The sequence below is a fragment of the Centruroides vittatus genome, unplaced genomic scaffold, assembly GCF_030686945.1.
Source record: "Centruroides vittatus isolate TY-2023 unplaced genomic scaffold, ASM3068694v2 contig_377, whole genome shotgun sequence".
NCBI lineage: Eukaryota > Metazoa > Arthropoda > Arachnida > Scorpiones > Buthidae > Centruroides > Centruroides vittatus.
In genome coordinates, this window is record NW_027122198.1 from 1,671,366 (window position 1) to 1,685,877 (window position 14,512).

The following is a 14,512-nucleotide window of genomic DNA, read 5'->3' on the forward strand; positions in this document are numbered from 1 at the left end:
TCTTCAGAAATGTTATGTTCAGAGCATTAAATAAATCGTAAAGAAATGAACAGCATTAATAATAATCCAAAACTACATAAGTTCGTATAAAGGAGACTTTTAAAAGATTCTCTTGTAAGTCTAAGATGCTGTTCAAAATCGGTTGGATTATAAAAAGGTACAGTCTCTTCAATAAAAATTTCTATCTTTTTTATTTCACCTTACTTTTTTTTTCTTTTTTCATTTCTTCTGCAATTATATCTACAATAAGATCATCCTCGTCTGATTCAGAATCAAGTAGTTCTATCTGTAACGCAAAATTTAAAATAACAGCTTTGACAATATTATTTGCAGGAAACCTCCATATTTTTTGTTAGCGTTCGCGTTTACTTTCGAACTCGACATGTAAGCACGAATACACATGCTAATAACGTCACTTCCGGTGTTCAGAAGTAGCACTATTAGCTCAAAAGTAAACGCAGCCGTAGAAAGGATTTTTCGAAATTCCCCCGTGAGGGGAGGAGAAAGTATTAGGAATTATCCTAAAGATTCGGCTTCTATTCTACTATTTTAAATGCGTTTTTGCGGGAAATCGACCATATTTTTAGACCTGTCTAAAAATTCTCTAATTAGCCTCGGAACAGGGGACGTAATTCTTGTACCCGATGGAAACGAGTAAGATCGGCTTTATAACTATAAAGATTATCGTACATAAGGGTTTATCACACCTAGTGACAATCTAACACATTTTAAAAATTCTTTATTCCTCTACTGTACACAATTTTAAAGAATTTTTAAAATGTGTTAGATTGTCACTAGGTGTGATAAATCCTTATGTACGATAATCTTTATAGTTATAAAGCCGATCTTACTCGTTTTCATCGGGTACAAAAATTACGTCCCCCCTGTTCCGAGGGGGACGTAATTCTGCGATAATCGCGATGTTACGTAAGATAATCTTTGTACTTATCAAATACTATAATATAGTAGAAGGGTTAGAAGTACGAAATAATCTAATAATCTTTGCTGCTGTTATTTTTCGTCTGAGCAACGCCGGCCTCATCTGCTAGTAACATATAAAATAGATATTGCATAACTGTACATTTACGTAAAAGGATTACAAACGTAACAACAGTGATTAAAAAGTACTTATGCAAACTGAACAGGGACTATCTCCTTGATGGCCTGAGGCCAAGATTTTAAAATGTGAATTCAATATCCATAAGTTAAGGGCTCATGATGCATTTGAAATATTTGGGAAATTCTTGAAGGAAACTACACCAATAACAAAAATCCATATCGATTTCCTTAGCATGGCAATCAATACAAACCGTACAAATTGTTTTGTATATACGGATAACCGTACAAAACAATGCAGCAACCACTGATTATGATTATACTCGTATATTTTGCATTATTCCCATATTTTTGTGTAATTTGATATTTATTTATTTTATGTACTTTTAATCACTTTTATTACTTTTGTAAACCTTTTACATGAATGTACAGATATACAATATCAATTTCCTATGTTATTTATTTATTTGTTTGTTTGTAATGTGTACTTATTTAATGAATTGATTTTGTTATTTATGAAATTCTATCTATGTAAGTGTATGGTTGGGAGATAACTATTTTCAAAGCTTCTGATGTCAATAGAATGCAAATGTTTCGAAGTTGCCGGAATAATAGTTACGACAATTGTTGTTTGTTTGGGAATAGGATTACGGATTTTGTGATACGTGTTATTTCTTATAGTTGACAAAGAAGAAACAGAACAAGAAGAACAAATTAACAAAGGATAAACTTCAGGATAGTAATGCGGATATCGATGGGTTTATCAAGACCGGATGTAATTCGGACAGGTTAATAGTTATTTATTTATTTTAATTACTTAATACTACTAAGAATTTTAAGAGATTTGTGGGGAAAAAGGAAGACGAATAATTTTAGGTTAGACAAATATTAGAAATTATAATAATCTCGGCTGATTTTTATTCATTTATTTAAAACGTTTAAATTTGTTTTGCATCGGAAAAGAAATGTGGTATTACCGTGGAAATAATATAGGGTGAGACATTTTTTAAGTTTTATTTTATTACGCGGCAAAACGCTTTCTCCGGGGGATTATTTTAATCCCCCTGAGAATTAATTGCCAGATAGTTTAAGTATCTAAATATTAAAAGATATATATCATAATGCTAAAATTAATTGTTACCATATATAACTGCATGCAATTATAATTATACAATTTAAACTAATTTTTAATAATTTAATAAGTTATCGTAATTTTAAAAATTACGATAAATTATAAAATATATTTTATAGTTAACTTCTTATTTATGGAAATCAAAAGAAAATATTAAAGGTAACGTTCTCCTTCGAAAATTAGATTACCTCAGTTGATGCGGCCGGAAGAATTAACTTATTTTTATTCTCTTTTCTGCCCTTTAGAAAAAACCGGCAATCTTTTACGGCCACACGGCGGCAATTTTTAATCGTGTTTTTATTTTAAAAAAAATAGGCGACTCGGGTCCGAACCGGAATTTTTCCCGTCGGAACCTCCGGCTCCGAATTTTTCCACACCGGTTGGCGGGCATCGCTCCGTGGTTACGGGGTACCCCTAACCGCGGAGCGATGCCCGTTGTTTCTCGTTTCGCAGGAAAGGAAATTCCCGCGACTTCCCATGTAGACCGGAAGTCGGCATATAGCCAATCGGGCCTCCGGCTGCCGAGCTTTACGTATCCGGTCGGGCTAACTCTGTTCCGGAGATTAAGAACGGACGGCGGGAACGTACGGGTCGCAGTCCGAAAATTGCTGCCGTTTAAATATTGAAAGGAAAGAAATTGTAAAGTATAATGTTACAGGAGAGGTAAAAGGACGGCGGGTCGAGGGGTTTTGCAGTTGCCGCGGAAAACTAACGGATGTGGTTTTGTGTCGTTTCAGCTCCCCGGTGCCGGGAGGTGCGTCGGTGCCGTCGGACGGCGCGGGTGACGGCGCGGAGAGCGGAAGCGCGTCCGAGGCCGACGGGTTTGCCAGTGCCAAAGATGGTGGCGTCGGAGCGGAGAAGTCGAGTCCGGCAGAGCGGGAGCGCCCTTCGGCGGCGTCTCGGGAGGAGCGCCTGCCCTAGAGCCGGGAGGGCCCAGCCCGGCCCCGGGACGACCGACTTCGCGGCCAATTTTCGAGAAAGAAGAAATATTTTACCACCGTCGGCTGTTTGGCCCGGGCGGATCCCTCCCACTCAGGACTGGTTTCTACGGAGGATCCTCCGACACGAACTGTTTTCTACGATCCCCCGTGCCAAAGAGCCCTTCGAATTTTTTACCGATGGCAAAATGATATTTTTCTATTGTTTGTTATTTTTGTTACAGCTGTTTATCGGTATCGGCTGTTGTTGACACGTCGAGTTTTTCGAGGCTGGACACGCGCTCTCTCGTTATTATTGCGGTGTATTATTAGTCGAGATCGCTGCCCGGCGGGTTTTTAGCGTTTGGGGATCGAACGTCGGGCTCTTTTGCGGAGAAGTCACGTCGGATTTTTTATTCCCAGCCTCAAAAAATTCTCTACACAAATAGAATCTTATCGAGTCATTCCTACGGGTGGCGCCCTCTCCACTTTCGACGCCGCCCGAACCGTTGGAATGTCTGTTCGTCGGTGGCTCGGTGAAAATTCAACTGGCTGCGAAAACAAATATTTATAGATCGGTTATTATCGACGAAAAGTTTTTATTCCTCCGAGATTAAAGGACGTTGTTGGGAGGAAGTTCGATATTTAATAACTCGATAGTCTCTTCCGACGAATCGAATCGTTTTGATAAAAGAAATTTTAATAATAAACTCGTTTTTCTTAAGTTTTATATCGACGATAGGTTTATTCCTTTATCCGATTGTTATAGATCTATTCCGTACGTGTGCGAAAACGAACGTGTTAGCTCGGTGCAACGACCACCCAATCCAATGCGTCGTATATACAGATCGTACTCGTTCGAAATATATATACAGTATATATATGTGTGTGTGTATATATATATGTATGTATGTATGTATGTATAAACACACACACAGACACACACACACACACACACACACACACAAAGACACACATGGGCATATACATAGGTAACATTTCTACCCCAGTGGGAAGAAGATAACGAAAAATAAAAACCGAGCGTTGGTCTTAATAAAAGCATTATTTATCGAGCCGGCGTACCGAATAATTTGAAAAAAAAAAACGCTCGGTAGCAACCTTTACCCGATCGAGTTTAAAAATTAAAAATTGCCAAGAAAACTTTCAAAAATAAAAGCCCGGGCGGGTGGGACGGAGGAGGGAAGCGGCCGACTTGGGCTAATTACCCGTAGGCGGGCGGGGCTTAATTCGAGGGGAGGCCGACGCCGGAAAAGTCGGAAACCGGCGTGGCGTCGGTCGTTCTCCGGCCACGAAAGAGCGTTGGCATTATTAGCGTAGAAACGGCATTTTGCGCACGCCCGTTCCATCGACCGTCGAACCTTAGAAATTATCAGGCCGCGGAATTAACCGCGCTACGCATCTAAAAATAAATAAATAAAGTAAAAAGGGCCCGCGGCACAGAAATGATTTCTCTTCTCTTAGTTCCGTCTTCGTATATTTATTAGCGGTAGATATCTTTCTTGTGTTAGTGTGACCAATTGCATTCGAAACGTAAACGTTAATCCTACGGAATCGCCGTTTCCCGGCGGGGACTGCCGGTTCCTCAAAGTAAATGTTTGAATTTTTTCCGCGAAAATCCAAAAATACATAAACGAGGTAGGAGGCGGGGGAGGCCGCGGCCCGGGCGCCTGGGGCGAGAGTTGGGAGCAGGAGCCCGGGGCGCGCCGGGCGGCGGAAGGCGGGGCCTGCCGGTCCGGGCGTCCGGTTTCTCGGTCTGTAGATTTCGATCCGAGCCGTCGGCCACTCTTTCGTCCTCGTTTTTCCCGGCGCGGCGGCTGGCGCTTGCCGCGCGTCGCACCGCGGCGTTGCGGGCGCCGGGAGCAGGTGGCGCGAATGGGAAGTAGACGGGGCACGCCTCTACATTATATATATCAGAAATTTTCACCTCGTATTTTGTGCACTTAGATTAAAGGGAAACGTCAGAAGGTATATATATATGTACGACTACGATATATATACGTAAATAATTGTTTTACATGCATTTAAAAAGCGGCAATCTGTCTATTAATATTTGTTGGAAAAAATAATAATAATAACGATAATAATAAGGATAATTAATTAATAATAATAATTGTGAAAAATTTATGTAAGTCTTCATCGCATCGTACAAGCTTCAATAAACCATCTTGGTGTGTGGCGGTCGGTGGCGCCCCCGTCTGCGCGGGGTCCGATCCTACAAAAGCAGTTTTCTACGGGACGATCGTTTAGAGAAATTCGCGGCCCATCGAACGTTTGCCGAGATTGTAATCGAGTCCGAGACGATGGGACGATTGAAACTTGTTGTCGAGTGTTGTGTTTTCAGTTGTTTGTCAATAAAGTTTTGTCTGGAGCCATTCGTCCGACTCCTTACTTTCCTCTTCCTCTCCTCCTTTCGCGCGCGTTTTTCCAACCGTGCTTGCGAAAATAGGCGGCACTACGTACGCGCGAGTAAACGGAAAACGAGGTAACGTGTAGTAAACAGACTATAATTCTCGCGGTCGATCGGCACTAAAATTAACGTTCTTATCGAAAGCCGGACCCGACGAAACGTTTCCGACGGGGTTCCGGGTCGCGCGCTTTCCCTCCGCCCGAAATCTTGGCCGGGGCCGGCTTCGTTTCCTACGTAACTCAAAGCAAAAATTCGGAGACGACGGAGAAAGGTTAGAAAAGAAACGGGCGGAGTTAACGGAATTAGAAGAGAAGACTGGTCTCTCGTACTTGCGCCATTTTGTTTCTGTTGTTAATTCTGTCGTCGGTTATCGTTTTTGTCAGTAAAGATATTTGTTCCCATTACGTAGAATAAACAATTGTTAATATTTCTTTTGTCGTCCGCTCGCTCCACGCCGAGTAAAAGTCGCTGACTACGCAGCCCGGCAAAAACATCCGCCACGATTTAGACGACAGTCCAAGTTTTCTCTTGCGAGTTTTTTTTTTTTTTTTTTTTTTTTTTTTTTTTTTTTTTTTTTTTTTTTTGGTAAAGACGAGCTTGGCGCTTTGAAGCCTCCCGGGCATAGTTTCCCAGCGGTCGGCTTGTCTTTCTTTACCAAATAAAAACTCCCAAAAAAAAAAAATACTTCGATCGTCGTTTAAATCGTGGCAAGTTTTTGCTCGGCTATTCTAATTACAGAGTTTGTATTTCTGGAATTTTCACGGTACCAGACGCGTGGACGGTCAAATACCTCGGTGCTCAAATACATTATACCGCTTTTTTTTTCTTGCCGTAATACATAACAGATGAAAAGAATGGCCGTCGGTCAAAAAATGACCCCCGAGATTTTTACATTTTTGGACTCGGGACCTTGAAACGTCGAAAAATGCAAAAAAGGGGGGATTTCTGCGCGTGAGTGTACAGTACAAGGTACGATTTTGTTCACCCTGTTTGAAGCTTGATAACTCCTGTGCTTTCGGTTGAATATTTCTGAAATTTTGCAGGGAGGTTTGTTTATTAGGGAGGCCGATGCTATTAAATTTTGAAGGTTAAAGGAGGTGGGGAGATAAAGGGTGTCGCGTGTATCTCCATCAGGGTCGGACGTAACGACGATTTTACTCGTTATTAGCATTTACAATTTTTCATAAAACTCGTATTTTACCCCAAAAATTAAGCCTTTTGTCTTTTATGATAATTAAAACTATAAAAAGTTTTTATGATAAAATCTCGTAGCAAATAACTCACGATTCATTTATTAATACAGTAGTATAATTAATGAAATAAAAGTTACTTTTTTAAAATAATCCCTTAACAGTCAGAAAAGTTACGCAACTCGTTGCTGGATATTTTGCATTTCTTAAAGTTTGAACACTGCATAGGTTTAAAAAAATAAGCAGAATTTTATAAGGTTTTTTTTAATGTGTAATTTTTACGCCGTTAAAAGGGCTCCTTGAAAATATTAAACATTCATTCGGAATAAGTCAATTAATTTTTTTATTAAAAGCATATTGTCTGAGTTATGGACTTGTAACACTAACCTCAGTATTCACCGACACGAGTTAAGAGTTGTGCTAAACTGACGTATTCAAAATCACGCAAACCACGATAATGAATTAATATGAAACTCACGATAGTAACTCGGACGGACCACTGGCCCGAGTCGTCCGTTGCTAAAAAATTGAATAAATAAATAATTTCTGGATTAAAATCGTCTGTTTCTATGCAATATTATTCGTAAATGCTTAAATAATCGTTATTTTAATAAAACAGGTCATAATTTTAACCCCAAACACAAAAAAATGAAGTTTAACTGATCTACTCACCATTCTATACGTAGCGAACGCCAATATCGACCGTATAGAATTGCCAGATGGCGGCGCTCGTCGTCTGTCCGCCGTTCACGTTTTGGACTAAATACGTGCGCCTCAACCTCGCTAATAGAAGTTGAGGCCGAAGTTTTCAACGCGAAAACGTGTACGTCGGACGCTTTCCTGTAAGCCTAGAAGTTTGGCGATGGTGTTTGGAAAGTCAGTGGAATCATGCTCGACATTCCAAAGGCCATTGCCAAACTTCTAGGCTTACAGGAAAGCGGCGCCAAACGTCAGACGTACACGTTTTTGCGTTGAAAACTTCGGCCTCAACCTCGCTATTGATTCACGGTAGTTCTTGAAAAAAAAAAGAAAGCAAACGTATACTGAACTACAAGCAGCATCACCTAGTGCAGGGGTGGCGAACCTATGGCACGCGTGTCCAAAGTGGCACGTAATGTATCGTATGATTTCTGTCCTTTTCAATCCTTTCTGTTTATCACCTGATCATCCTTTTTTCAATCAGATTTTTTACATTTATTCGAATTAAAGCGTATTCGTTTAATTTCTTTAAATATCATTATTCGAAGTCTAAGACTTTGGCACGCATTAACATCTATAAAGCTAAGTATGCTTACAATATGGCACGCGGACTCAAAAAGGTTCGCCATCCCTGACCTAGTGAAAAACTCTAAAATGGCGTAGAATGCATTGTGAAAGACAAGAAATCGTAAATATAACTTTCTTATTTTTCGTCTCAGGTCCAAAATTAGGGTATCGTCGAACTCGTCTCGGTTCTTCGAGTTCAGATATATACTCAAAGTCCCGAAATTCCGTGGGGAGTAATCTATACAACATCCGTTTGTATACACGATTTGAACATCAAAGTGATCTTGGATCAGTTTGATTCCAAAAGTATATGCACCTTAGGTGGATATACTTTTGGAAACAAAGTCCCAAAAGTATATCCACAAGTCCGGAACAAAATGGATAACGAGAACGGTCTCTGGCAGGAGGGTGATAATTTGAAATGAAGTCGGTAGGATGGGTAACGGAGTCCTAGCAGTTAACTTTAGGAAGCAGAGGAAAGTCTCGGCAGTTTTTACAAGAGGAGGCAGGGAAGTTTGCCTTTGTCCTTGAGATCCAGGTTTTTTAAAAGATTCTCTTCCCCGGATCTCTAGCTTTTGATTGGTCGATTTCCTGTATCTAGGCGGATAACAGACTATTTCGGGCTACCAAAGGTCTAATTCGACAGTGTTTTAATCTGATCAAGGAAAATTAATCGCACCTTGAAACTCCGGCTCGTATTTAATTGTTTCAAATTCTTATAAGTCTGACACATAATGAAAAAAGTATGTCTTATAATCGAGAATATACAGTATTAGCAGAGTCGATAGATATACTGGTTCTTGCAGTGCCAATAGCTCTAATGCTTAAAAAATCAATCTTTTGAAAAAGACTTCTTAAATTAAAAAACTTCAAGAGTTAATACAGAAGACAACCGTCGTTTTTTAGATACAACCGCATTTTATCAGAGACGAAACTACTAAGTTAGCCTTTATTACATTACAATGCAAAAATTTGATTTACTTGCATTCCTCTTCAGGTAATACATAATTACAATAGGGAAACATACTGATGTTACAAAAATTATTACAAATTACAGCATTCAAATGATTTATATTATAACGAACTGACTGTCCTCTTTCGCTAAAACATACAGCGCTCCACTATATCGATGTTCTACCCTCGAGGCATCGTTCTAATAGCCTTTTGTCTGTTTTCGTGCTATTTGGCCCTTACCACTTCCGCCCACACGTCATCTATCTCCATCCTATTATTTAAGTTAATGGTGTTGTGTGCACTTAGGGCGAGACTATGCAGACGCGAGTTTAATAGCGAGCGAGAGGTTGCAAGAGATATATTTCTCGCAAAGCGAGATATCTCGCTGGCGAGAACGAATTTCTGGTTCTTGCACATATCTGACAGGGTTTTATATTTATCGCATCTCGCCTCTTCTCGTCACATATTCTCTCTCGCTCGCGTCTGAATAGTCGCGCCCTTACAATCGCGAAATGTTCCTTCATCCGTCGTAAAAACTCATCTTTTTTCATTGTGGATTACTTTTATATTATTATTATTGATCACACATCCATACGTATTTGCTACAATGATCTGTCCATTGTGATTGGTTATTTTTTAGCCAGATTGCTGTTTCATTCTCTCATACTCTAGTCTCGAGTTGCCTTCCTGTTTTACCTATGTAAACTGCTGGTTTATTGCACGTACTGTACATTTCAGCTCATATACAACACCTACTTCGTCTAGTTTTTCCTTATTTTTGATTTTATTGATACTAATATTATTTTTGAGTTTATTTTTTAGTTTGGCTGCTAGTACAACATCAAATTATAAATAACCTTAAAAAGAGATGCAGCCCTTCGCGACTGCTAACATCTAGTTTTAGATCGATTGATAAAACGCTCAAATTGTTGTGCAAAGAAAATTACAAATAAACATTCTATCGAAATGTCATCATGCCTCTTGATCCGTACTTCTACTTGTAGAAAATATATTTTATTACGGGGTAGTTTCCATTTATTGAGCTGTCTGAACCGAGGCTTTTCTGGACAAAGGGTAGCGTTTCTTAAACTAGGGGCGACGATTATTCGAGATGTGGACAAAAAATTTTAAACGATGGCAAAAATTTTGGAAAAACTAAGGTTTAGACATATGAAATGCCTACGGCATATACGATATAGGGTTGCTTCTGAGTTAATTTTACTGTCAGAACGCTCAGCCTGTATACTTTCGTTTGAGCGCCACGCTCAATGGCATTTACTTTAGAGCTATGTGACGTCATGTTTAGCGAAATTGGTAAGCTGGGAGTGCTAGCTAGTTCGTTGTCGAGCTTTGCGCTCATTCAATATGGCTGCTCCCATGAAAAAATTACTTTCTGTGCGATGTAACGAAAATGGAATTATTTTTGGCAGAAAGTATTTTTAGTGGTAAATTTCAATTATTTGTTGTATAAAATGTTTACAGTGATCTTTTTTATTGTGTAAGGTTCAATAGCTTTAGATGAAATTTCTCATAAACAGATGTAAAAAAATTAAGTTCGACTCATTATTTATGACTAAAAGTGAAGTTTACCTTATACGCGTTTGGAATCTTCAGAAATGTTATGTTCAGAGCATTAAATAAATCGCAAAGAAATGAACAGCATTAATAATAATCAAAACTACATAAGTTCGTATACTTGAATGAATGTGTACAGTACTTACATATGGGAAATAACTTCTCGAGAAATTGTATCATTTTAATTCCATTTTCTCATTACAAACTAAACTTATATGATGACAGAGTAATACTTGTAATACTTATTTCTATTGAAGTAAGCTGCTACTTCTTCAGTTGATGTCTTAATAGCCATATGCTTTTCATCAATAGAGCCTCTAATTCCAGGAAAAGCAGATTGGGTATAAAAATTCCATTATTCTTACATCATCCTGCTCTGTGATGGCCAACAGATTATTTTTACATTTTCATTTAACACTAAGAGAGAATTAACAACCTTATTTAAAATATTCCACGCAGTTCGCGCAGACATATTAAAACGATCGCCAATACTTTCAGAGAAAAGAAAGAAAGAAAAAAAAAATGTTTTATATTTAATATCAATTATTTGTTGATTTTGAACTCTGTTTAGTTATACCATAAAAGATTGGTAAAAATTGAGTAATATCCTGAACGAAAATATACCTTTCTGATTAGATTTTATATATACCTTTTTGATTAGGAAAATATGACGATGGGTAAAAATTCACTAGGTAAAACAATTGCATTAAATATGTATTATATATATGTATAATCTGCTATTCTCTTATATACTGCATCTAATTTCATATATTACTTCGTATAAACAAACCTGAACGATTCTTGCTTTGCCAATGTCCATAGGCAGCATAAGAGCTACTTTTGAGGAGATACAAGTCATCTTTCAGAGAAAGTAATTTTTCTGTGTCTAAAATTGGGCTTATTCTTTAAAGGAGACTCTCAAAAGATTCTCTTGTAAGTCTAAAGTGCTGTTTAATTAAAATCGGTTGGATTATAAAAACAAGTAGAATTTCTTCAATAAAAGTTTCTATCTTTTTTCTTTGACCTTACTTTTCTTTTTTCTTCTTTCATTTTTTCTACAATTATATCCACAATAAGACCATCCTCGTCCGATTCGGAATCAAGTAGTTCTATCTGTAACGTAACATTTAAAATAGCAGCTTTGACAATATTATTTGCAGGAAACCGCCATATTTCTTGTTAGCGTTCGCGTTTACTTTCGAACTCAAGGTCTGTATAAGAAGGTCAGGACACGCTCCCGTGATTCTATGCAGCAGCGGCCATTTTGGCCGCTGCCGCATAGAATCACGGGAGAATCACGGAATTTGGTAGAGCTCACGTGGTTCCTGCGTGAGTCGATTATTATTACGTGTATACGTACTCAAAACATTAAACAATGGGTTATTGTGCGGCACCTAATTGTAAAAGTAAATCTACCGATGTTCGATTGTTTAGATTTCCTGCAGATAAGCAGAGGAAAGCGAAATGGGTGCAGAACTGCAGACGGGATAGATAAGTGGCAGCCAACTTTTCTGTCAGTGACATTACATATTTTTGCCAGAGATATGAACAGTACTTTGAACGTAAAAAAACTGTATAGAAGCAAAAGCTCATTTATGTGTACAGTACTTCTGCTGATCTCTAAAAATAGTGTTTTATTATACAGTATTTGTATCTTGTGTGTTTACAGAGAAAGACGTTGTCTCAGATAAGCTCTGTTAAAAATATCATTAAATTGTGTTTATTATTATCTTTCTTGATTAAATTTTATGTAATTAGGAAAATATGACGTTTAAGCCTTTGTAAAGTAAAAAATGTTCATTAATTAAACGTTAGGCCAGTATTTATTTTTTAATGCATTAACATTGTATTGGTAAATGCTCTAAAATAAAATTTTGGATAACTTCTTTCATGTTATTGCATTACTTTACGAAGTGCTTACATACGTAATTGCATCAGTTTTAGCAAGTATTTAATTAGTTTCAATCACGACAGCAAACGATATGGATGATTGTTTCTTTTAAACTATTTGATCGAAAAGTTACATAAAATTGGGGTTGCATAATCATCCGAAATTATTATAATTTTGATGGAAATCACTGGATTTGTGCAATTTTAGTTTAATTAATGTCGTATAAAACTGACTGCTTGTACAAGTTTGCTTAAAACATGCGACTCAAAATTCCCCAAAATGGCGGTTCAAGAAGTAGGTCACGCGTGTCCTTATATTCTTATACAGACCTTGTTCGTACTGGACATGCAAGAACGAATACACATGCTAATGACGTCACTTTAGGTGTTCAGAAGTAGCACTATTAGCTCAAAAGTAGGGTTTCTCAAACGGGATCCCGGTTGTTTTTAACCGGGGAAATTTTTCTTATCCCGGGAAATCCCGCAAATTTACTTTCTTATTTTGTGTTAAAATTCAGGAAATTTTGCAAATAGAAAGTATAATTAACTCAAACTGTCAGAATAAATTTGTATTTATTAATTTTAAACCTACTTATTAGTTTTTTAAATTTTTGCTCGTTATGACATGTCACAAATGGTCAATAATCAATGCGTAGCTTATTTGTGGCAGGATTCTGAAAATTTTCTTATCGGAACTTGTAATATCTGGAATAATTGTGATTATGCTGTTTTATTTTTTAACCATGCCCAGTAGCTTCAATAACTGCGTAACGCCAGGTTGTGCAAATTGGGCAAGGATACAAACGAGTACGAAGTCTGCAAGTATGAAGTTTTTCTTCATAAACCTAATTATTAAAGACAAACAAACTGTCGAATTATCGGGCTACAAGCTTAATACCGCTATTAAAGCAGCCAAGGTAGGCAAATCAAGAATACTAGAGAGCAAAAGAAGTACTACAATCTCGAAAACGAATTAGAAATCTCCAGGCTACAGGTGAAAAAACACATAACATCTGTTTTCTCTTAAATGCATTAAACACGATTCCAATCACATCAATTGAATCGGAAAAGGCATTCTCAGTAGCAAGACTTTTTATTACTAAAATAAGAATTAGATTGAGTGATCGGAGTATTGACCATCTTTGCTTTTTCAAATCTTATAAAAAATTACAATAATATTTTATATTATGTTTTATTTAAAAAACGAAAATTACCTTCTTAGTTAGAAGTTTGATGTAAATTCATTTTTTCTTTGAATTTTCAACTCAATTCAAAGTCACATTTTTTTTTTTTTTAACAAATATAAAATATAATTACGACTGTACAAAGTTGAAGACTTTGTCTTGTCTTTAATCTGCCGTTCGCACCATCAGCAATCCTTTTAAATTTCACAAACTCCTGGAGGCGACCTTTCCTTAGAGGCTTCAATTTCCGGAAAAGAATGTAAAACAGGTAAAAAGCGTCCTCTAGTGCTATCGCCACAGTTAAATTATTACATTTTAAAGTAAAAAATTAAATACATAACATGGCTGGCGTTTATTTACATTTAACAAATCACATTTTTTAATTGTTGTATGCAGTTTCCAGCAAACTTTAATAATTTTTTTCTATTAGTGAACATTTCTACGTAATTCAAAGATAATTTTTAATATATATCTTACACAGCGTTATTAATATGATTTTGGAGGTTGCAAACGTATTAAATTACTTTTAAAAAATGAAAAATAATTATATCATTTGATTTCAAGATATTTTGTATATCTTAAAAATAATTAATTCTATCCCGGGATCCCGGGAAACAGTTCACTTTTATCCCGGAATCCCGGGACAAGCAAAAGACCGGGAAACGAGAAACTACTCAAAAGTAAAGGCACCGATAGTGTTACACAGTGGCTTGCCGTCCATGTAAGCTGTGGAAGCGCCGCTTCCCTTGTATTTTCTAAAATATAAATACATGTAGCGCGATTATTTTCATATTTTAACGTACTTTGAATTAATTAAAATTAATATTTTATTATAACCGCATTATGTATTTTATTAGAAATTTATATGTTATAGTAAAAACCCGTTTTTAGTGAAAACGCGTTTTAACTAGTTGAAACTA

General features: G+C 37.2%; 1 protein-coding gene across 2 annotated transcripts in view; it reads left to right on the forward strand.

Annotated features, from left to right (window-relative positions):
* The window catches only part of LOC136975643 (constitutive coactivator of PPAR-gamma-like protein 1 homolog), a 166,405-nt gene extending 160,911 nt beyond the window's left edge, over positions 1-5,494 (forward strand). For both annotated transcript variants that reach the window (XM_067270729.1, XM_067270730.1), the window contains exons 16-17: positions 1,738-1,844; positions 2,926-5,494. In XM_067270729.1, the coding sequence (XP_067126830.1) occupies positions 1,738-1,844; positions 2,926-3,109 (291 nt within the window). In that variant the 3' untranslated portion in view covers positions 3,110-5,494. The remainder of the gene's footprint in view (positions 1-1,737; positions 1,845-2,925) is intronic.
* The last annotated feature ends 9,018 nt before the right edge of the window (positions 5,495-14,512 follow it).